At 41.7% G+C, this 23,605-nt stretch overlaps 1 protein-coding gene across 1 annotated transcript in view; it reads left to right on the top strand.

Annotated features, from left to right (window-relative positions):
* The first annotated feature begins 10,002 nt into the window (after positions 1-10,002).
* The window catches only part of LOC148025344 (uncharacterized), a 56,419-nt gene continuing 42,816 nt past the window's right edge, over positions 10,003-23,605 (top strand). The window contains exon 1 of the mRNA XM_087692384.1: positions 10,003-10,394. Within this exon, the coding sequence (XP_087548510.1) occupies positions 10,269-10,394 (126 nt within the window). The 5' untranslated portion in view covers positions 10,003-10,268. The remainder of the gene's footprint in view (positions 10,395-23,605) is intronic.

The raw sequence follows: 23,605 nt of genomic DNA, 5'->3' as shown, positions 1-23,605 counted from the left end.
CCTGCAATGTCACATGCATAATTGTCCCCAAGATGGACAACACCATGTGGACCTCCTGTATAGTTTGTAAACCACTCACAGTGAGGGGTGACATGAAAAGAGACACCTGAATCCAAAATCCAAGTGTGCATGCCATCATCCATGTCGGCTATCAAAGCATGTGCATTAAAACATGAAGAGATGAAGAGTGTATCATTTCCACCGTCGCTCTCATGGCTAACTATATTCACCTCTTCGATCTTTGCACTGCTCTTCTTAGTAGGCTGACTCTCTTTCTTCTCTTCCTTGTTGTCATCCGTTTTCTTACTCTTCCCTTTCTCTTTCTTCCATTTATAGCAATCACATTTGAAGTGACCCTTCTCGCCGTAATGATGGCATTCAACATCCTTATTATGTGATTTATTGCATCCCTTGCTATCAGATTTGCCTTTCTAATGTGATCTGCCTCTAGTATGCAAAGCATTGAAAGACTTATTGGATGCATTGTTCTTTCAATTCATTTCTTCCATGAGTAGAGCACTCTCTACATTAGCATACAAAAGCATAGCATTAGAATTGCTCATAGTAGTCCTAAAGGTATCCTAGCTCTTTGGCAGAGTGCAAATCAAGAATGTAGCTTCGAACTCATCATCAATATTGAACTTCAAAGCAGCAAGCTGGCTGAAAATGGAGTTAAACTCACTAAGGTGAGTAGACATTGCAATATCCTCTTTCATACACAAATGTATGAGTTTCTTCAGCTAGTAGACTTTGCTTGCAACACTCTTCTGGGCATACAATTCTTCCACTCACTTCCAAATGTCATAAGAAATATCCAACACTTCAATGTTAAACAACAATGCATCAGAAATCGATAGCTCAATGGTTGAGCAAGCAAGCTCATTCAACTCATCCCATTCGTCCTGCTCTACATCAATTGGTTTTGTTCCCTTTACTTTAATCGGCCTTGCTTACTTCTTTTGCAACAAGATATTATAGCATTGCTTTTGCCAAAGTGCAAAGTTGTTTGCTTCTTCAAGCTTCTTGATATGCATAATATGATTGTCACTTCTGCTAGCCATGATTCACATCCAAATAACCGTATGACAATAAATGACAGCTAATGCCAAGCAATGGAAGCTCCAAAATCCACTCTGTAGTATGTTAGGAATATCCCTAGGTATGTAGGAGCAAGAACATACATCAATTTGTTGCCCAAAATGCCTCAAAAAGCATTCAATGACAATAATCATACCAATATTCTGACAAAAATAGAGTAAAGTCTTGAAATTCTTGACAATACAGGTGGCTGTCTTATAATTCAGGAGTGTAGCCCTAACATTCAGGAAAAATCTGCCGTGAAAATTCAAAATTGAAATAACCTCTCAAACGACTGAGATTGAGCTCAAAAGATCATGCAAAGCTGCTCAAAACATCACCATAATATTCTTGCATAGAAACATATCAAATTTCTTATCAATGAGGTATGATGTCCTGAATATGTAAGAAATTGTCCTGAATGTACAACAATAGAATTGTAGGTAAAGTTTATAAAAAAATGAGCTTTAATCACTGTTCAAAAGCATTCTGGAATCAAATCAAAGCATGTAACATCAACCATAAGCATGAATATATGATTTAGAATGCTCGAGACCAAGTCGAAGGAAGACATAATGCATATGCAACCAAAATGTCATTCAGTCCTATTATTCCAGCAACCAAATCTATGTCAAAACCAAGCAAAATGATGACTCTAATCACCCCAAAATGATCTATAATCATGGACATAACATGTCCAAGTCATGTAGCACCAAATGGACATTAGATAGTCATCACATAAGTGAATCCTAAGCATTATTTACTCAAGAAATAGTTGCTGCCCTATTTTTACCCACAAATATGTTTGAAAAATGAGCCAAATCCTTGCCAAGATTAGCTCAAAATGGCCTCAAGTCAATGCCACATGGTTTTTGTGACGACACTCCCCTGGTGCCATCCTAGGGTAGGCAACGCCCACCCCGTGGAGCCTGCCTCATGAGGGATCACCCTCTTATCGTAGCCCCACAAGAGTGCGGAAGCGTTTTTGGAGGTAACACGGAACGCGACACAGAAGTTGAAGGTAACACGTAACGGGCAAGGTAACACGACATGGAAATGAGGTAACTCGATATGTATATTATGAAGTGCAACGGAGGCACAAGAATAATTATAAGAAGCCAAAAAGGCTTGAGGGACAAGAAATCACAGATAGAGGGTGGACACTATCAACATGCATACCACGACGCCATCATGTGGGTGAGGGAGGAGTACTACCCTCATACACACCTCTCCTTAAAAGAATGACGTCCTCGTCAAAGTGTGCAAATGGAGGCACTTGCACCAAGAGCGGTGTGCTGAGACTCAAAACTTCGGGGGTCTAAACATGTCTCACTATCAAGATAGCCAGTGTCTACCCGCTAGACCTAACCTATGACCACAAACTTGGGGGTCTTTGTCGACTCAAGATCAAGCTGACCAATGTCTTCCCACTAGGTGCCATGCCCACTGACTCAATTACATGTGTGGAAACATGGTCTTGTTGACTCAAAGATGATCATCCACTGACTCAATTTACACTTGTGGAATGATCCCAACCTGGTTGACTAGGAAGAGAAGTAATATTGGAAACACTTCAATTCAACCATTTGTTGATGAGATTTACAATCACAGAATGGAGAATAACCAAGTTAAGACAAGTTGTGTTCACTTGAAATAACTGAAGGTCCTGACAGTATGAGTGTGCAGAAACTGTCAGTGGACTGAAGAGGCAAGGCGTATAACTCAGCTGGGAGTGTGCCACGCCATGAATGCGAGGGCCCATGAAGAGGCGCCCTTAGTTTGATGGCCCCAATTGGCCAAATCTGTCAATCCAGTCTGAATGTGGATGCGCGAGGTGCACTTTGATGGTGCACCTCCCCTTAAAAGAATTTGGGCCAAGTAAGCCCAAGCTTTCTGATTATGGCCCCAATTGGCCTGATCATTCAAGCCTTGAATCATCTGGAAAAGAAGGCCCCAATTGGCATGATCTGTCAATCCTTGCTTAAGATAGTAGGTGCGTTGTGATGACACACCTCCCCTTGAAAACAGTTGGGCCAAGTAAGCCCAATATTTTCGAGTATGCCGCCGTCTTGCGAAGGTGGCATTTTTGGTGGCGCATAAAGCACCCAATAAAGGAGGGATAAGTGTTCCTTTATACTCGTGGCAACGCGAGTGTCTAGCACTCGTCCTGGCGACTACAACGCCAAGTAAACGAGAAGCAGCCGTTCTTTTATACTCGTGGCGACACGAGTTTGCAGCTCTTGTGATGACGCCTCCAGCGCCAAGTGAAATAGAACTAGCCGTTCCTTTATACTTGTGGCGACGCGAGTTTCCAATCCGTATAATGACGCATAAAGCGCCAAGTGAAGAGGAACTAGCCATTCTTTTATACTCGTGGGGCGACGCGAGTGTTGGACTGCTCTCCTGGCAGCTTGCAAATAAGCCATTCTTTTATACTCCTGGCGACGGGAGATCTTTATCCTTCGAAGTTGTACTCTATTCAAGTACCAAATAGTAACCAGATAAATGGCCTTTCGTTTAGGCTCCTAGCACAGGGAGCTTGGTATCTTTTCAGGCTGAACCTGAGAAGTGCCCATTTCTTTATTCTCCTGCGGCAAGGAGTCTTCAAAAGAACAAGTGCCCGTTCCTTTATTCTCCCGCGGCAAGGAGTCTTTGACAGAAAGTTTATCCCAATGGGCCGTTTCTTTATCCTCCTCGCACTAGGAGTCTTCAACATAATGTGAAGCAAGGTTGGCCGTTTCTTTATCCTCCTGGCACATGGAGTCTTGATCCATCGTAACATTCTTTCTGGCCATTCCTTTATTCTCCTGGCTCAAGGAGTCTTTGAAAAGATCATCAATAAGCATAGCCATTCGTTTACCCTCCCGGTGCAAGGAGTCTTCGAAAAGATAATCAATATGCATAGCCATTGCTTTATCCTCCCGGCAGAAGGAGTCTTCATTTTGACGTGTGGCCATTCGTTTACCCTCCCAGCGCAAGGAGCGTTCGAAAATATGATCAATTTGCATAGCCATTCCTTTATCCTCCCGGCGCAAGGAGTCTTCAACAAAATTTGTGGCCGTTCGTTTATCCTCCTGGCAAAAGGAGTCTTCAACACAAAGTGTTACCGTTCGTTTATCCTCCCGGCATAAGGAGTCTTCCACATAATCTGTGGCCGTTTGTTTATCCTCCCGGCTAAAGGAGTCTTCTACATAAACTCTCGCCTTTCGTTTATCCTCCCGGCATAAGGAGTCTTCGACATCCAGGATGGTCGTTTGTTTATTCTCATGGCTAAAGGAGTCTTCACGATAAGATGTCACCGTTTGTTTATCCTCCCGGCCAAAGGAGTCTTCAAATATTTGCACATGGTGGATGGCCCTATCTTTATCCTCCTGGGTCAAGGAGTCAAGGAATGTGTTCACAATATCTTGTATGGCCCTTTCTTTATCCTCCTGGGTCACGGAGTCTTCAATACTGCCATTATTTGTATGTAACATGTCGGCTTCTGCCTCATACTCGTCAAACACGATCATGACCTTCGGCAGCTTAACGATACCATAGGGAGGGTCACCAATCCGCGAACTTGCATCCGGCTCCATCTGGTCCCTTTTTCCCTTGAGGGCTTCACCCCATCGCAGCATAACCTGGTTCATGTCGGTCTTCTTCGACTTTGGATTTTCAGTATCCCATAAGTGATCTTCAAAATTGTCATAATCTGAACTTGGGGGCTCGGTTTCTGCCTTCACCTCTTCAAACCTGACTATGGCCTCGGGCAGCTTTATGGGATGATCAGCAACCCGCAAGTTCGAACTCAACTCCGTCTGAGGGCTTGTTCCCTTCAGGGTGTCAGCCCCTTTGAGCATAACCTTCGCCATGTCATTCTGTTGTGAAGAAATACAGACCGCTCTCCCTTGCTGAACATTGTCTTGATGATCTGCTTCTGACTTGACTTCTCTGTTGTAAGATCTGCATTCTACTATGCTTCGTCTTGTTCTACTTGTACTGCTTCTTCTGCCACATTGGACTCCGAAGAGTCATATTTGTACTCGCTGGAAACATAATCGCTTGAGCTCGAACTCGGATATTGACGATATGGTTTAACTTCATCCTGACTTCTGGCCGTTCGTTTATTCTCCCGGCTCCAGGAGTCTTCACTCTGTGATCTGGCCATTCGTTTATCCTCCCGACTCCAGGAGTCTTCAAAAATGTCATAGTGGAATATGGCCATTCGTTTATCCTCCCAACTCCAGGAGTCTTAATAGAGAAATTGGTCATGCGAGTTCGAACTCAACTCCATGCCATAGGGGGGGGGAAATTGATTGGGCTTGGGCTAAAATTGCCTCATCCACGATATTGCATTGTTCCAGTATCAATCCATCTGATAATAGATGCGACTCTAAGGTCGTCTTTTCTTCAGCACATTCTTCTATCAAGACATCATGAAACAAATAACTAGGCCCAAAGGCCATTGGTAAGCATACTAGAGCTTGACTGGCCACAGTTTCCTTTATACTCACCCGTGCCACCACGAGTTCTTCACGCTGCTCTTCTGTATCTGAATCCGACCCAGAGATCGCTTGCCATTCTTGATATTCTTCAATAAGCACTCCATCTACCATGTAACTAGGCATACTGGCCCCTTGTATGTATAATGGAGGCTTCTGGGCCACGTTTCATTTATACTCGCCCGTGCCGTTACGAGTTCTTCATACTGATCCTTCATATATGACTCACTACCCACTACTGATTCATCCTGACCCAATGGTTGCTCATAATGTCGTTGATCACTTACTTCTGTGGTATGGCTATCCTGTGTGTTTTGATCATAAATTGAGTCGTCACGCCAGCTTTCTGCTCTCCAATAATACTGCTCATAGTCTGCTTCTTCTTGACTAACCCTTTGCTCATCTTCAGCATGGGAATCTGTATATACTGAATGCATACTACCAGGCTGTAATTGGACGGTATCCTGAGTTTGTCGATTGTGTGCTGCCAACGCTTGGTTCATCCTTTCTACCATCTGAGGTAGTATTCTTTGTTATTCGGGAGTTAATTGGCCATGTGATATCATCTGTTCGGCCATAGCTATGTGGCATTCTGTTGCAGATAAAAATTCTTGATCATTCAAGAGATCTTCTACACCGCTATCACTTTCTGTCTCCAAATCTGTATGTGACTTATGCATAGCAGCACACTGCCCTTCTGACTGACTTTCTGACTCGTATTCACTATCAGAGGGGTAGCCTTGAACACCTGCTGGAGCCTGGCGTACTGGGGTTGTGTCAATTTGCCGCTTCTCATCTGGCATACCCCCTTGTGCAATGATGTCACCGTACTCTTCTGTCATAAACATTTTCAATTTGCGCTCCACCATCGCGAGGTCGAATGCAAGCTTCTTCTTGTGCTCTTCAGACCACTCGACCATGTTATCATTGACTTCTTCAAGCTTGATTTTGAGGTATATCTGCTGTTGCTTAACAAGCTTCAACTGACTGTGTAGATCTACTTCTTCATTCTCCGAAAAATGATAGCCACCTTGCAACCACTTTACTTTTGTGGCCTAGAGAACTCTTCTTTCATCTTCAAAATCAAATCATTGAGCCAAAATTTTATATTTTTTGGCATAAAAATCTTCAATTCGCCGTTTTTTTGGCCTCAATATGAGTTTTATCTCCTTCTTTCTGCTCATTTTCCATTTTTTCACATAAAAATCCTTAATTTGCCGTTTTTCGGCCTCATTTTTGGACCAGTGAGTCAAAATCTTGTGTTTTTCAGCATAAAACTGCTCATTTTGCTGTTTTTTGGCCTCTTTTTGGGGCCTATCTACACTTTCGTGCTCATTTTTCACTTTTTCAGCACCTTTCTTCTTTTTACCCGTCCTACTTTGCCCAGGCTCACTCACACGGGGGTCATTACGCACCAGCCGAGGAGTTTGCTCTGATACCAAGTGTGACGACACTCCCCTGGTGCCGTCCTAGGGTAGGCAACGCCCACCCCGTGGAGCCCGCCTCATGAGGGATCACCCTCTAATCGGTAGCCCCACAACAGTGCGGAAGCGTTTTTGGAGGTAACACGGAACGCGACATGGAATGCGTCATGGAAAGCTGAAGGTAACACGTAACGGGCAAGGTAACACGACACGGAAATGAGGTAACTCGATATGTATATTATGAAGTGCAATGGAGGCACAAGAATAATTACAAGAAGCCAAAAAGGCTTGAGGGACGAGAAATCACAAATAGAGGGTGGACACTATCAACGTGCATACCACGACGCTATCATGTGGGTAAGGGAGGAGTACTACCCTCATAGTTCCCAAAGCATCCAGCATTAAGATACATCCAAATAGCTATCATATGAGCATCAATCTCAAGAGAGTAGATGTTGCCTTGTTTATTACATATTTGAATACTGTGTATTTCAGACTTGAAGCTGAATGTATATCAGTCCCAAGTGTGATACTACACTTCAATGCTCAATGCTAAGCATTAGATGCAAAGTTTGGTGTACAACCATTATGCCAAATGAAGAGGAGCAGGATGTAGGTCCTGAGCATGATGAAAACGAGATCTGCATACCCACGTTGATGGTGCCTTTAGCCTTGAAGAGATTGGAATGTTGGTCTAGGTGTTGGAGATGATGGGGAGGGTCCCCAAGTGGCCAATGATGGCTGCCAACAAGCTCAAATGAGGAGGGAAGCTTCAAACTTCAAGAATAAGCTTCAAACCTTGTTGCCCTTTCTGCAAACTCTTCACAATGAACTCTTCTTCAACTTCAAGCTCTTGCACTTGAAGAAATGCCGAGCTCCTGATTGCTTGAACCAAGCTCTGATACCACTTTTTTGAGTTAGCTGCAATGGAGCTTTTGTGTAGAGATGTAGGTTGAGAGAGAGAAGAGACAAAGACACAAGATTTGTGGTACTGAAGAGTGTACCTCAATAATGATTTTCAATAGGTATATGTACTATGTACAACCTAGCCCTTATGGGTGGACACGAGTGCATTGCCCTTTATCCCAACAAGTACAAGCTTCTGAAGGCATGAAAAATACTTAGCTGGAGTCACGATGGCATGGGAAAGCCAATGATAGACCATGTAAGAAATTGGGAAGCATGCATTAATAATATCAGTTGCTTCAACAAACAAAATGGAAGAAAGCAGGCCCAACAAGGGTGTAAACAGCTTGAATTGGCTTAATAATGCATGACTAATTCGCTTGAGTCTCTATGGCACTCTCCTAGTGATGTTATAGTATGCATGATATTGAAGGCTTAATAAAGAGCTATGAATAGCACAAGATTGCTACTCTTCAAGTGCAAATCAAATCTGGAAGATTGATAACAAGGGAGTTCCCATTTGTAGTGTATCTTGCCTCTCTCAAAATGAAGCAAAAGATGGAGGCACTATTCATGATCAAAGATGAGGAAGTGAGGGTAATCATAGATGAAGATGGCATCACTGCTATATTTCAAAACAATCTCTTAGCCATTGTGAGCAAATGGTTTGATGGGGACACTTAATATCTTCCAAAGGTGTAGTCCTTTCTGGATTGTATGGAAGAGGAGGTAGATACTGACATGGTTTTGAGCCTTCTTCATCCATTCTTGGAAGAGAAACTATACAATATAGCCAAAATAATAAAGAAAGGTAAGGCCCCTAGCCCAAATGACCTTTCCATTGAGCTTTATTTGTGTATCTAGGATGTTGTTTTGGGGATCTCTTGAATCATTTTTGAGCAACAAGGCTCCATGTCTCCATCTCCAAATGAGGGAGCAATCAAACTCATTCCCAAGGGAATGTAGAAGAGGAGCCCTAGCCAATGTCACCCTTTGACCATGGTGAATGCCTCGTGCAAACTTATGACTAAAACATTGGCCATTAGGGCTAAATTTGTTATTGCCAAGCTTGTAAACAACAGGCGGTATGGGATTGTGCAACAAAGGAATATCCACAATGCCATTATGAATGATATTTTTGGTATGGATTTTGCATTGGCCAACAAGTAGGATAGCTTACTTATCAACATGGACCTGGAAAAGACTTATGATTTAGTTTACTAGGCATTTATAATTGCTGTATTGGACAATTGTGGATTCAATCAAATGTTTCATAGCATGATTGGTGCCCTGTTCTTGAATGCTTCAACTTGTATTTCTATTAATGGGTACTATTTTGGAAGATGTGAATTGAGGCGCAACATTAGGCAAAGGTGCCCAATTGTTCTCTATTGTTTCCTTTGGTAACACACTAGCTACTTTGTAATGTGGATGCTGCTATAAGAAGGGGTGCCATCAAGCCACTTGTGCTCCCAGATCGACAATATTTTTGTATTCAAATGTTTGCAGATGATAACTCTAGTGTTATTAAAGCAGAACTTGAGTCTATCAAGAGCATACTACAAACGTATGAAGAATGTGCAATGCTTTTTTGGCTCCAAGATAAGTAAGACAAAAATCAACCTCTTTTATCTATACGGACAAGAAGTTGACAACCAAATATCAAATTTGTAAATTTAGAAATATTTCCCTTATATGTTCCTTTCGTGGAAGAGACAAGGAAAATGTGATGTAGCTATTTTGGGATTGCATTGAGTTGTAGGCTTTACGGAACAAAGTTACAAGTGGCACGAGAAGAGTTAACATTCATGCTATGAACTGAAACAACTATTACTAGGGGATAGAGGCAATATGAAAGAAATATCAAAGAGAATTTGAGAGCACTCATAGCCCAAGAGACATGGTTTGTTAGGAATGAGGTTGTTCATGGAGGTGCCAACCAACTAAAAAGGGTCTTAGCAGCTCATAGCAAAGAGGTATTTGCAATAGCACAAGCTTTGCTTAAGAAAACGTCAAAAATAAAAAGAGGCCTTCAAGCCCATTAGTAAGCTCTTCAAGCAGCTTATCTATTAATAAACTTCAAAAGTACAACGATCTTCAAAGTTCACAGATCTAAAGGGGGGCGAAATATCAACTGACGTGCCCCTCTTATGCAATTTTGCTTTTATTTCGTAATAAATGCATTGGCAGCACAGGATTGTCTTAAGGGAAGACCCTGCAAATCGCCATTGAAGCGTGCAAGGAATGGGCAGGGGAGCTGTTGGTCGGGACAAACGAAAGCCCCTTCTCTGCCCATAGGGATTGACGCCTTTTGTTCTGGGTTTCTCGAGGAGATTGCTACAGGTCACTAAACTCATGCTTCTGCGCAAGCCCAACAATGCTTGGCTTGACAATTGGGTCCCCTGCTTCCTTCAAAAGTCACGCGTTCTTCGGTTTAAAAGCAGCATTCTTCCACGCCTCTGCTATCTGCGAGCAGAAATGGGCAGCGAGATTCAGAAAAACTGTATGCTTTTTATGCTCGTTTGGCAAAATTAGTTTGCTTTCCTACCTTCTCACTTTCTTGGTGAATTGTGGTTTCTTTTAATCCTTTGTCATTGAATCAAGCCGAAAAGCTGTATCTTATTTTATTTAATTTCGTAGCAGCTTGTGTATCAAGGCAGCATGCCTAACTTGCAAAACAGTATCCAAGAAACCCATGTTGACAACCAGTATCACTTCAGGACCACTTACAGCTGCTCTCCATCGTACATTATGGGCTGCAAATCTCATTGGGCTAATACTGCAAAGCAAGAGTGTGCCCTGGGTTTGTAGTGGGTCTTTTCCGAGGCTTATAAACTAGCAAGTACATATTCCACTTGGATTGACCCCAGGGTAGCATCTGATGCTAGAATTATCAGCCGTTCAGAGGAGGTGCAACATCCTTGGTCATTGACGATAGGGGTCTGCAGCATTGGCCTCTAGGCCACTAGGTGTGATCAATACTAAAGGTCAGGGTGGTTAAGCAGCTTGTTTAAGTAGCACCTTGGACTTTAGTTGGTGATCCCATTTAGATTCCTGGATGGTGTTACTGGGAGCACATGCTTAGTTGATCTTCTAGTTGTGAGCCGTGTCCTGGAGTCAATGTGGGATGTTATAGAGTGCTGACAACTTTTAGTCAGTTTACATTCATTTTTGTCCAACATTGCCAATGTGTTATGCCTGAACATTTTTGGTGCACACTTATGATTTTCTGTGCGTAGACTCCAAGGCTATTGTATGCTTGCCCCTTTGATTGCATGTGCTATGCCTGAGCGCTTTTGGTCTCACACTTACGATTTTCTACGTATAGATCCAAAGGCTATGTATTCTTGCCCCTTTGGCTGCCCCATCACTTTGGTGCACCCTCATTAACACCAATGCCCGGATTTACATGCACACTACAGTTCTTGGGTTCATGTCAGTGTTTCTTCTGCTGTTGCACTGTGTGAGATGGTACTACAGCAAATAGTATCCTTGCCAAAACTCACATTTTACTTGCTGCTGTTGCTGTGTTTTAGGCTCAAAAAGATGCATTACACATTAGATCTTCATTAGCTCTTTAAAACAGCCCAAAAACATACGGATTACCAAAGTTTCTGTGTTCACAAGCCCAAACCCTAATTTCAGGAGGTCCACATCTACAATAGAAAGTTACCCAGCCACTCAGTTCATTCCATTTTTGCAGGTTCACTCATCTGACTCCAGCTGCCTTGTCTTCTATAGTGGTTGGCAACCTGCATCTTGCTGCTTCCCAGCCATTTGGCACCCTCTCTACCACTGCGTTTACAGCTGCAGCAGGTCACCTTGCTGCCCAGCTCTTCCCAAATCTGTTTTCAGCCTCCATTTGCTGTTGCAGGAGGCTTCCCAGCATCAGATTTGTCTCCTTGAGCCGTTGCTCAGCTGCATACTGCTGCATGTGACTAGCTAGTACACTGCTGCGTTTATTAGTTCTAGCCCTCCACACTGCTGCGCTTTAATTTCCAGCTTGCTGCCCTTACATTTTCAGCATCATCTCAGCTCTTAACTCTTCAATGGAAGAAGATGATGAGGGCAATCGGCCACATAGGGTGTGGGTGGAAAGGGCCCTCCACGGATGCACTATGTGCACGAGAGCTTCGAAAGAAAAAGGCATCTATAAAGGCTCAATCGGAGCCCTTGAAGGAGACATGGGTGAAATATGAATGCACAATTTTATGTGATGAATGGTCAAATATGGATAGAAGGAATGTATATAATGTTTTGGTGTTTGCACGCAAAGGCACTGTATTCATTAAGGCCATTGATATCTTTGTCTTAGATCTTACCATCATATGAGCTTTTATTTGGGAGGGTCATTGTGGAGATAGGAGTTCAAAATGTGGTGTAGAGGTGGTTACAGAAAACGGAAGCAATTGTGTGCTGATGGAACGTATGCTTGAGAATGAGTTTTCCAACATCTAGTATGGACTCCATGTGTATCATATTGCCTTGACTTGCTCATTGAAGATGCCTGGCAAATATCTTGGGTGGATGACATTTTCAAGACACCAATAAGCACGGTAAGATTTGTGAAGAAGAGGCCACGCGTCACTAGTATGTTTCGAGCCAATAGCACACTTGAGCTGTTGAAGCTCTTTGCCACTAGATTTTCTTATATGTTTATTGTATTGGAGAGGTTGATATGGACTATCCAAATTTGATATGGACCATGTATGTCAGGAGTGCTCACATGGGATAAAAACAATGAGGATTGGTGGATTGAGGTAGATACATTGGTGAAGAGTCTCACTCCTATTTATAGTCTTGTGCATCATTAATATAGAGGGAAGTACTTTGGGCCTTCTATACGAGTATATGAATAAAATTAGCAAGACCTTGTTTCGTAACAACTTCTTACCGTAAGACAAATAAGTTACTATTTAACTTTTACATATATAATATGAATAATTGTTTAGTGTTAACGACTTATTAATGATTATTTTAACTTATTTTATCTATGATTCATTATTTATCGCTCTCAAGGATTGATGAGATATATGTAGTATGGAATGTATGATGGGATTGGTCCCATAAACCAATTCATGCTGTTGCATATGTATTGCATGCCCTTTGGCGCAATGAAGAGCAATACAGTTAGAGGAGGGCTTTGTGAAGTATATGACGTGTTGTACGGGGGATAATCTAGATATGGTGAAAAGAGTAGAGGATGATTTGTTAGTATTTTGCAATCATTCTCTTTATTTTGGTTGACTTATAGCTAAGCTTTGAGACGTAACTTCAGCCTATCTCTTGGTGTAAGAAGTACGACAGTTGTGTTCCTACTTTGATATGTGAGTCATGACTTTTATGTTTTTATAATCTAATGCATTATACAATTTAGGTTCTATAATCTATTGTCCACTTAAATGTTGATTTTGTAGCTTGTCTATTACCTAACCTCAATATTTTAAATTTGAATAGAAATTCATTGTTATTTGTGTTCTCTCGAAAGATTATAGTTTAGGGCTTGTCGGGAGGAATTGGAATACATGGGTTCTTTTCCACACCGAAAAAAGAGACAAGCTTGGAATAGCCCAGTTAGTGTATTTGGTATTTTATCATTACAATTTTCAGTTTCTTGAGAGTACAACTCTGTTTCCTAAGTCTTCATAAGTAATTAATTATATTATGTATAATGCAAGTTTTTAATCTTGTCATTGCTTGAAAGTTGGATTGTAAGTTGTAACATGTATGAATAATGAATATATTGAAACTTATTTTATATATTTTATAAGTAAATGTTGATAAAATTGATATAGAGAAGGTGCGTGACATCATGGAGATAGCACAGGAGGAGCGAGATATCTACTCTATGCTCTATAAGAAGTTATCAGCATTAATCTGTGAGACTCGGTGCATAGAGGAGAGCTAAAGCGATTAGAGCGAGAGCCACGTGGTTGTGTAACACAAATAGAGTCAGAGCCAGAGTCAGAGGTTGAGGTTGAGACTACTTCATCGTCTTCTTGATCAAGGTTCTTGGAGTCGAATGAGGAGATGGTGTACGGATCCTTGGAATCTGGATGAGTCACGACTTATAAACTTTGGAGATTGGAGTCATGGTATCTTAGGAGTCAATTTAGCATTGCAAATACCAATCACTAGTGGCATTATACATGCTCATGATGGTATCATGATTATTTATTGATGTTGATACTTAGTAATTATTAGTATTCACTAGACTTTAGAAAGATTATTAACATGATAGAGTTACATGCATTTTAATTTTATTTATTATGCAACTTGGTTTCATTGTTCTTGATGTCAGTCTAGTCCAGATCCCATAACAAAGGTTAACTATAAAATCCATAGCAATGCTCTGAGGCTTATCAAGTATAGGCAAAGGATGCAACAACAAGCCAGAAAACTTTTACCTATCATACTTGACCTTATGGCACACAATGCATAGCAATTCTTTGCCAAGGCTTATCAAGTATAGGCAAAGGATGCAACAAGAAGCCTGGAAACTTCTACCTATTACACTTGACCTTATGACACACAGTGCATGTGTGAACAAACTGCTCTATATCATATCTCAAAGTTGGACAATAGAAAAAGTTCATTGCCTTCATCGTGGTATCAATGCCTTTATGCCCTATACATGGTGAAGCCTGACTCTCTTATCATCACTTTTGGCTTTAACTCCTTTGCGAAATATAATTGCCCATGCATCATGAGAAATCTATCCCTAAGCATAAAATGCTCATGTCTTTGGTCATTGCAAAGTTGATCATATATACTGATGTTTAAATCAGCAGCGTATTAATCTTTGATGGCATCCAACTTAGTGTGATATGCCATGGTATTTCTTTCTCATAAACTTACAAATTGTTTTTAGCACCATGGAAAACACGGCTCTCATAGGCCACAATACGATGATCTTGCATTAAACAATCCCAATGCTGTTACCACATGGATCACATTGCACTCCAGAAGGCTTTCTGAGATGAGGCAGCACTAACCGCGGATCCAAAGTCATATTTTCTTTTAGATTTTCAAATGCCGAAATTTCCATTGTTGTTCATTTGAAAGTCACTCCCCTTTTTTTGCAAAGCATGCAATGAAGATGTAATTTTAGCAAAATTGTGAATGTGTCATGCGCAATAAGGACATATCCAAAAAACTAAGAACCTCATGTACATTTTGTAAATGTGGCCAGACTATATTGCCTTTACCTTTGTGGGATCCATCTGTATCCCATTGGCTGATACAATTATTGAGAAACCAATTTATTAAATACATTTTCCCTATTTCATTTCTATTTTTATTTCCATTTAGAGCCCCAAAAAGGCTTTATTTGGATCATTATTTAGTGTTAGACCACCACCCGAGAGAGCAAGGAGGCTAGTTGAGAGACTTTAGTGGCACCACTCTGGACAAAATTATCCTTATAATATGGCATTGGCTTTTCTCATTCTTCATTCCACACATTCACTCCTTTCGACACTATCACTCTTACATATTCTTCTTTCCTTTCTCCATCCTCTCCACTGCCATTCACACCCCCCAAGGAGGACATTACGGTTCGTGGCTTCTACATCTATCTTCACTTGGTGTTTGATAGCTTGCATCATTTGGCATCAGCTCTCGTCACTTGGCATTATCATTAGACTTTCGTTTGCAACAGATTCAGGCCGTTTATAGTAGATTATATCCTCTTTATTAGCCCTACATCAGATATCTACATTTTTGTTTTTTCTTCACTCTTGAAGGGCTGCCCAAAAGTCGCATATTTGTAGCTACTACACAAAGAGATCTTCATTAGATTTTCTTGCGTTTGCTTCTCCATGTGGCTGCCCACTAGTCGCCTTGATAGAAGCCATCATCTTGGAGAGTCTTCTATATATCTTTTATGTTTGACAGTTTTTGAGGATTATATTTTGCTCCCTCTATAGTTGGTTGTTCTTTTCTTTACCATTCAAGATTACTTTTCATATCATAGTGTTAGAGGACTATATTTCACTCCCTTCACTGTGGAGAATCTCTATAGATGCTGCCACCCGATCTAGACAGGACAGTGCAATTATCTTCAAAGCTTTGTCTCCATTGTATCAGCTTGATTTACTCAGCATGTTTTAGTGATTCATCATTCATAATCTTTTTCTTCACAATAGTCATATTTTGACATGGTATCAAAGCGTGCTTGTTATTTTGACATGGTATTAAAGCCAGAGGCGCTTAAAGAGCCAAGAAGATTCTCCGCATTTGAGCAGGTAAAGACAGGTTGTGAGAGTGGCAATATCTTTTGATTATCCCCCCATTTCCACTGCATCATCGAGAGTTATAACTTATCCTTCTCATCTTTTCCTATTGCAACAAGAATGGTCATATCATCGAAGACTTAACGTCTTCAGCTTGCCACACCATTGGAGCACATGCGTCTTCCACCAGGCACTCCTTGTGCTACATCGCCTTTTTGGGCCACAAAGATCGTTCTGTATAGGCTATTAGAGTATTATGCTTAAGGCAATAAGGTGCATCTGATGTGCACTAAGTCCTTATGAGCGAAAGGAGGATCACTAGGCACCATGATTTCCTGGGGACTGCTGCAATGCACCATAGAGGTTTCTCTCCACCTATTTTTAGGCCCAATGGCTTCCACGGCCATGACTTATGGTTCTGGGGTTTGGTCTAGCGAGAGACAATGATTGTTGAATATTGTCTTCTTATTAGTCCACTTGTAGTTAGTCTTCCTTCCGTAGCCAACATTGAAAGATAGCCAAGACTTTCGATTTTTGCTTTATAGGGTATGTCAGATTTTATGTGAGTAATCATCAATGAAAGTAATGAAATACTTTGCACCACCTAAGGACTTGTTGGGCGGCATGGGTCCACAAACATCAGAATGAATAAGAGCCAGAGGCTCACCCATGCACATAATGCTAGACTTCTTATGCGAGTTACGAGTTTGCTTGCCATAAAGATAATGATTATAAAAATTAAAACACTTATAATGAAGGGACGAGAGATACTTCGAACAAGTAAGCATTTTCATTCCCTTTAATGACATGTGCCCAAGAGAATGATGTCATAATGGTATATGTGGTATGACAACCATTGCCAAAACATGGTCGATAAACCTAGATACAAGGAGGGGATAAAGAGTGCCAAACTTGGCACCTCGTGCTGGGACAAGATTCTCACGGGTAAGCTTCCATGAGGAAGCACCAAAAGATACAACATAACTTGTATCATTCAATTGTCTAGCTGAAAGCAGGTTTTTATTAAAGCCGGAATATGGTGTACATTATACAAAGTAAATATATTGTCCAAAGAAAAGTGCAGTTGGATATCTCCAATACCAACAATATCCAATGCTAGGTCATTACGCAATGTGATAGATCTTATTATGCTGCGACACAACTGCAATCACTGAAACCAGCCTTCTTTCTTGGAAAGGTGGTAATTTCTTGATTAAGCACTTAGCTACCTCAATCGGCAAATGAATATTATTGGAAATACACAAATTACCTTAATAACCTCGGACATTGGACACCTTGTTGGCCTCAAAATTGGCGCTCTTTTTGGTATTTCTTTAACTTGATTGCTAATGGAACGAGTACAAGTTGAGCTTCATAATCTCCTTTGCTGTTCCAAAAACCCTCTTTGTTGTAGCAACAATCAACAATTAATTTGAGCCAATTGCTCTTTGATTTTTCACCTAGGATTTACACAAATGAAACCACCAACTAGCCAAATGCTATCCCAAATTTCAACGAATGTGTTGGTATCTAAATTCCCTGACAATTATACAAATTTCAGGTGCTGAATTCGGTGTATGATGCCTTCTATCACGAGGAGGTGAAAATTTGATGCTTTGCTTATGTTTAATTGACATTTGATTAAAGGATTAATCAAATGTGCAATTAAAAGATGCACATGTGTTGCACATGTGAGGTGCAAGCTACTTTTTCACAGTTGAAGGCTCAAGGACCATGTGAAAAAGATGGGTGTCAAAGGCAAAAGTTGTAACAAGTTACACTTGTTAGATTCTACGTGAATTTTGGTGTCAGTTTGTCCCTAGGACCATTAATTGGCCATTAAGTGTCAGTGGTGATACTAGGGACTAGGCATTAATTAATGGATTAATGCTTGTCTAAGGGTCAATTAATGCATGGGACCACTTTGGGTTGCAAATGGCCTAGCCAATTAATTTTTGGATGGGCAAGGTCAATTTTTTGGGTATGGATTAAGAGTTGAATTAATTTTCAGAATTAATTAATTCTGAAAATTAATTAAATGGCTGGAATTGCTGAAAATGGATTAAGAAAGCTGCCACTTGGCAAAACTTTCCCATGCAAGTGGGGGAAAGGCTAAATAGGGCTGAAGGGAGAGGGAAATCTCGTTTTTTCATTTTGGAGTTGTTGGAAAGAGGTGTTGGACTGTTGCTGCCAGCTTCTGGGGCCATTTTCTAGCCATTGGAGACCATTTTGGTGATGGAGATTACATATTCTTGACCTTGGGAAGCTGGCAATTGCTGCTGATGCACTTTCTCCTGAAGATCACAGCCTCTGATACTCCTATTGTTGTTGGTGCATCTGTTTGGGGCTGGTACAGTAGGGCAGCAGCTGATTTTGATTAGTTCTTCGCGACAAATCTCAGAATTTTCTCTCTCTACAGAATTCTCTCATCTCTTTCAGCCTATGCTCAGCCATTCTCAGCATTTCTTAGCCATTCGGAGGAGATCTCAGCCATTTTTGGTGGGCCGATCTGTAATTCCTGCAATAAACCCTAATTTACAGCAGAAATTAGGGTTTAGCAGCCACGTTGGGATCTGTGCCAGAGATTGAAAGCTCAAGGGACTGAAATCAGCAGCTGACAGTTGAAGATTATCAAGGGATTTCAAGAGCCAGCCCATCTTGAATTGATTTGGGGCAGCATTTGGCCAGCCAAGGGTCAAATTGGAGAAGAAGTCCTGGGTGAATCAAGGGGCAAATGACCCAAAAGGCTTGCTGGTTATTTATGACAGCAAGAGCAATTGGTTAGCAGGAAGAGATTGAAGAATCTCAAGTTGTACTCCTTCCAATTGAATGAAAGCTAAAGAAATACCGCAAGGGGCGCCGGTATTGGGGCCAATAGGGAGTCTACTGTCCAAGAATGTTATTGTAAAGTGTGTATTTCATTTTATGTGCATCTATTTATTGCTATAATTAGCTCTTAAATCAGGTTATCACCACCCATTCCAAGAAGGAAGGTTGGTTTCATGGTTCCATTGCCGGGATACATAAAATCTCTTGATTTGGTGGGCCTGAGGCACCTGATTGCAAGCCAAGGCTTTGTGCTAGTGCTAATCTTTGTGCTCAGCTGAGAAATTACAGTAAGATGTCTTCATACAGTGGGATGCAATCAAGTAGTAATGATGCCTCTCATGATGCACATTCTCATGGGAATGAAGGAAATGCAATGTCTGATCTTGGACAAGGCACAAATCATGGACAACATGCTGAAAATGTGGGTGAAGGCCAAGATATTGGACCCTCAATGCAGAAAGAGGATGATGATCAACAAGGGGAAATGGAATTCGATAATGCATTCAAGAATCGAATGAGGGCAGCAGCCAATATCTTTGCTGAATTGGCAAAAGATCCTCAGTTTACTCGGTTTTTGAATACTCCTACGAAAGACAACAAGGGCAAGAAGAGAAAATCCTCTTCTAGAACTTCGGGACAGCAAGATGTACCGAAGAACAAGCCAAAGCCTTCTCAAGATGCTCCTAAAGATGCTCATGGTGAAAAGCAGTTGGTGCCAGTTGGGCAAGAAGTGCAAATGCAAGTTCATGATATAAATGCTAATCCTATGGTTTTTGGACAGCAAGGTTTGCATGAGAATTTGGGACAGCCAGCTTACTTTGGTGGTAGCACAATTTTTCATGCTATGGTGGGTGAGCGACTGAATGTGGGAATGTATGGCACACCTCCCCAAAATTTTCAGCAACCAATGCATGGCTTGCATAGCCCCATGTACTCGGGTATGGCTCATGGAATGCATAATCCGATGTATGGCGGCATCGGTATGATGCTTGGTGTGCAAAATCACGCATATGGGCAAGCATCAGTACCCCATCGTGCTTTTGGGGCTCAAGGAATAAGTGCTGGTCATGCAAGTGCTCCGTTTAATACTGGCTATCATGGAAATTGCCTCTACACTAGCGGATACACTATGCCTTTTTGTGAGCTTGTTGAGGCCTTTTTATGCTGATGTGCCTAAGGATGTATTTGCTGAAATTCAGTCCAATGTAGAGGAGCTGAATGAGATATTGGTATCCGAGCAGATTTTAGCACATAAAGAGAAAAGGTCAAATGTAACGCTTCCATAAGCTATTGGGTGAAGTTTCTGTTGGGAATAAAGGGCCATCGTGTCTTCTATATGTGCACGGGTGTGAACACACCCTTAGCACATTGTACTTTCATATGTATATCTATCTAAAATCTAAAGTGGTACTCTTGTCATTGTACCGAAAAACGTGTTCACTCTCTACTTTGCTCACTCACACACTCTATCTCTCTCACTGCGCGTAAGGTTTGTCTACCTTGATCTCCGTGCCTAACCTTGCCCTACAAACTGGTATCAAAGCTGACAAGAGGTAGTCGATAGAAGCAACGCGCAAGTTGCAAACAGGCTCATGTGTTGCAGTAGTCCGACGAGTAGTAGACGACAACTTGCAGTCGTCACTATAGGGCACACGACAAGTCGTGGATGCTGGAGAGTAGGCGACTGTTGCTGCAGGCATTGCGGGCGACCAGTTGACGGGCGATCAACAGTAGCTGGTGGCGACTACAAACTGGTGATGGGTGCGATAGTTGCATGGTGAAAGGCGACAGTGTGGTAGGCGTGGACCAGTGGGTGCGACTTCTGCAGGGAACAACGACTGCACGACGGGCGACGGGGCGACCACCTGACGCGCCATGAGGGACCGGCGAACAGGTGCCGTGTCCAACGGGCGTCATAGTGCACGACTGATGGGTCCATTGACCCGTCAGATTTTCTCAAAATTCAACCTTTTTTTTCTGAAAATTGCTTCACCCATTGACGGGGTTTCACACGCGTAAGCACAAGATCTCAGATCTGTGCAAAATCGGCTCAGAAATTTGGGGCTTTTCTCGAATTTGGGATCTCAACACAGAATTGGACAATCTGACTCAGAAATTGCAAAGTCGGTGCACATTTGCCCGGGAATTTTGGGGCTTTTCACATTTTAGTGAAATTCTTTCAATTTCACTGAAGTTAGCGCACACAAGACTTGGAAAATTTGGGGATTTGTCCAGATTTCACGCGAGCAAGATGCAACAGTGATATTTGTCTCAGAAATTGCAGGAATTTGTGACATTTTGTCCCTGACATTTGGGGCTTTTCATGTACATGTACAAATTGGGCTGAAATTGACCCAATTTCTCGACATTGAGGCACGTTGGACCCCGTCCAATTTGGGGCTTTTGCGATTTGGGCAAAATTTGTGCAGCATTTGGTCATTTTATGTACATGCAGGTTGAATTCCTAGCAATCTGGACATCAACACTTGGTGAAATTTGGGGGGTTTGCTGAAATTGCTTTATTTTGGGTAAATTGGACAGTCCTATGCATGACAGAGGAAATGCAGATGTGTGTTTGACGCTTTTGAGCACAAAATTTTGGGGCTTTTGACCGTTCGTGTCGAATTTTATGCCCGTGGGTACATGTACAACAGAAATTGCAGCTGAAATTTTGGGATTTCTCATGTAATGTGATGCACATGCCCTTTGGAACAGCTGTAATCAGTTGGATAATGCTGTAGCACTTGGTTTGGTGCTTCTGAAAACTGAATTACAGATCTGAAATCTGTACTTCTGCGTGGTCATTTATTTCTGATTGGTACTTGTTTGTACCTTGGTCACTTGGGTGACAATTTGGGCCTGCATTTACTGGTTTTTTGGTCACATTTTAGCTGAAAACCATGGCTGGCAGCAACGACAGCAGTAATTTGATGCATATAAAGAAGCTTGAAGGCGCACATAATTTCGCAGTGTGGCAAAAACAGTGCTACAATATCCTGTTACAAAAGAAGCAGGCAAAGTTGATCAAAACTAAAGGGGCAAAGCTTGCGGACATGGATCAGGACGATTGGGATGAGTTGAATGAGCTTGCACGCTCAACCATAGAGCTATCGATTTCTGATACCTTGCTTTTCAACATTGAAGGTTTGGATTCTGCATATGCTATATGGACTAGACTGGAAGAACTGTATGCACAGAAAAGTGCTGCAAGTAAAGTGTATTGGCTGAAAAAGCTTATGGATTTGTGTATGAAAGAAGGTACATCAATGTCTACTCACTTGAGTGAGTTTAACTCCATTTTCAGCCAGTTGGTTGCCTTGAAGTTCATGATTGATGAGGAATTCAAGGCTACTTTCTTGCTTTGTACTCTACCAGAGAGTTGGGATACATTCAGAACTGCTATGAGCAATTCTAATGTGATCCTTTTGTATGCTGATGTAGAGAGTGCTCTACTCATGGAAGAGATGAATCGGCAAAACAATGCATCTAGTAAGTCTTCCACCGCTTTGCATACTAGGGGCAGATCACAGCAAAAGGGCAAATATGATGGCAAGGGACGTAGTAAATCACGTGGAAAAGATGTTGAATGCCATCATTGTGGCAAGAAGGGTCACTTTAAACGTGACTGCTACAAATGGAAGAAAGAGAAAGGAAAAGGCAAGAAGATAGATGACTGCAAGGAAGAGAAGAAGGACAGTCAGCCTAAGAAAAGCAGTGTAAAAATTGAAGAGGTAAATGTAGTCACTCATGACAATGACAGTGGGAGTGATGTACTCTTTGTCTCTTCACATTTTGGTGCACATGCTCTACTTGTAGATACAGATGATGACATGCATACCTGGATTGTTGATTTAGGTGCTTCCTTTTATGTCACCCCTCATCATGAGTGGTTTTCCGCATATACAAGGGATCGACACGGTGTTGTCCATCTTGGGGACAACTATGCATGTGAGATTGCAGGTATTGGCATTGTGCAGTTACAGGGTTGTGTTCCGGGAAGAAATATCTTTTGGACAGCAAAATGTGCCCGCTGTACAGCAGCAAATACCTGCTGTAAATGAACCTTTAAATGCAGGAAATGATGCTGGAAATGATTAGCTAGCTATTGCCCATGAAAATGAGCCATTACATGTGCAAGAACAGCCAGGACAGCAAGCTGTTAATGTTGATTTGCAGGCTGAAATGCCAAGACAACATGCTGAAAATGGAAATTTGCAGGAACAGCCAGCAAACAATGACCATTGGGTTAGGAGATTGTCTAGGGCTACACCTGACAGATTTGTTCCTGGTGCAATTAATGTGGCTGAGTATGTCATGTTGATAGACTGTGGTGAACCGTCTTGCTTCAAGGAAGCAATGGACAGACAGGACAGCAAGAAATGGTATAAAGCCATGCTGCCAGAGATGGAATCTCTTGAAAAAAATGGCACTTGGGACTCCGTGCAGTTGCCTAAAGGGCAAAAAACCCTTCCATGCAAATGGGTTTACAAAATGAAGGTCACTTGTGGTTCCTCACCAAAGTACAAAGCAAGATTGGTTGCAAAGGGGTACAAGTAGGAGCATGGAATCGACTTTGATGAGATTTTCACTCCTGTAGTCAAGATGACTACATTGAGAACCATTTTGGGCTTGGTTGCAGTTCAGGATATGG

Source organism: Lygodium microphyllum, chromosome 14, assembly GCF_053477565.2.
Source record: "Lygodium microphyllum isolate KBCC chromosome 14, Lygodium_microphyllum_v1.1.10, whole genome shotgun sequence".
In the NCBI taxonomy this organism is placed as follows: Eukaryota; Viridiplantae; Streptophyta; class Polypodiopsida; order Schizaeales; family Lygodiaceae; genus Lygodium; species Lygodium microphyllum.
The sequence above is the reverse complement of the archived record's forward strand: the minus strand, read 5'-3'. Positions and strand labels throughout refer to the sequence as shown.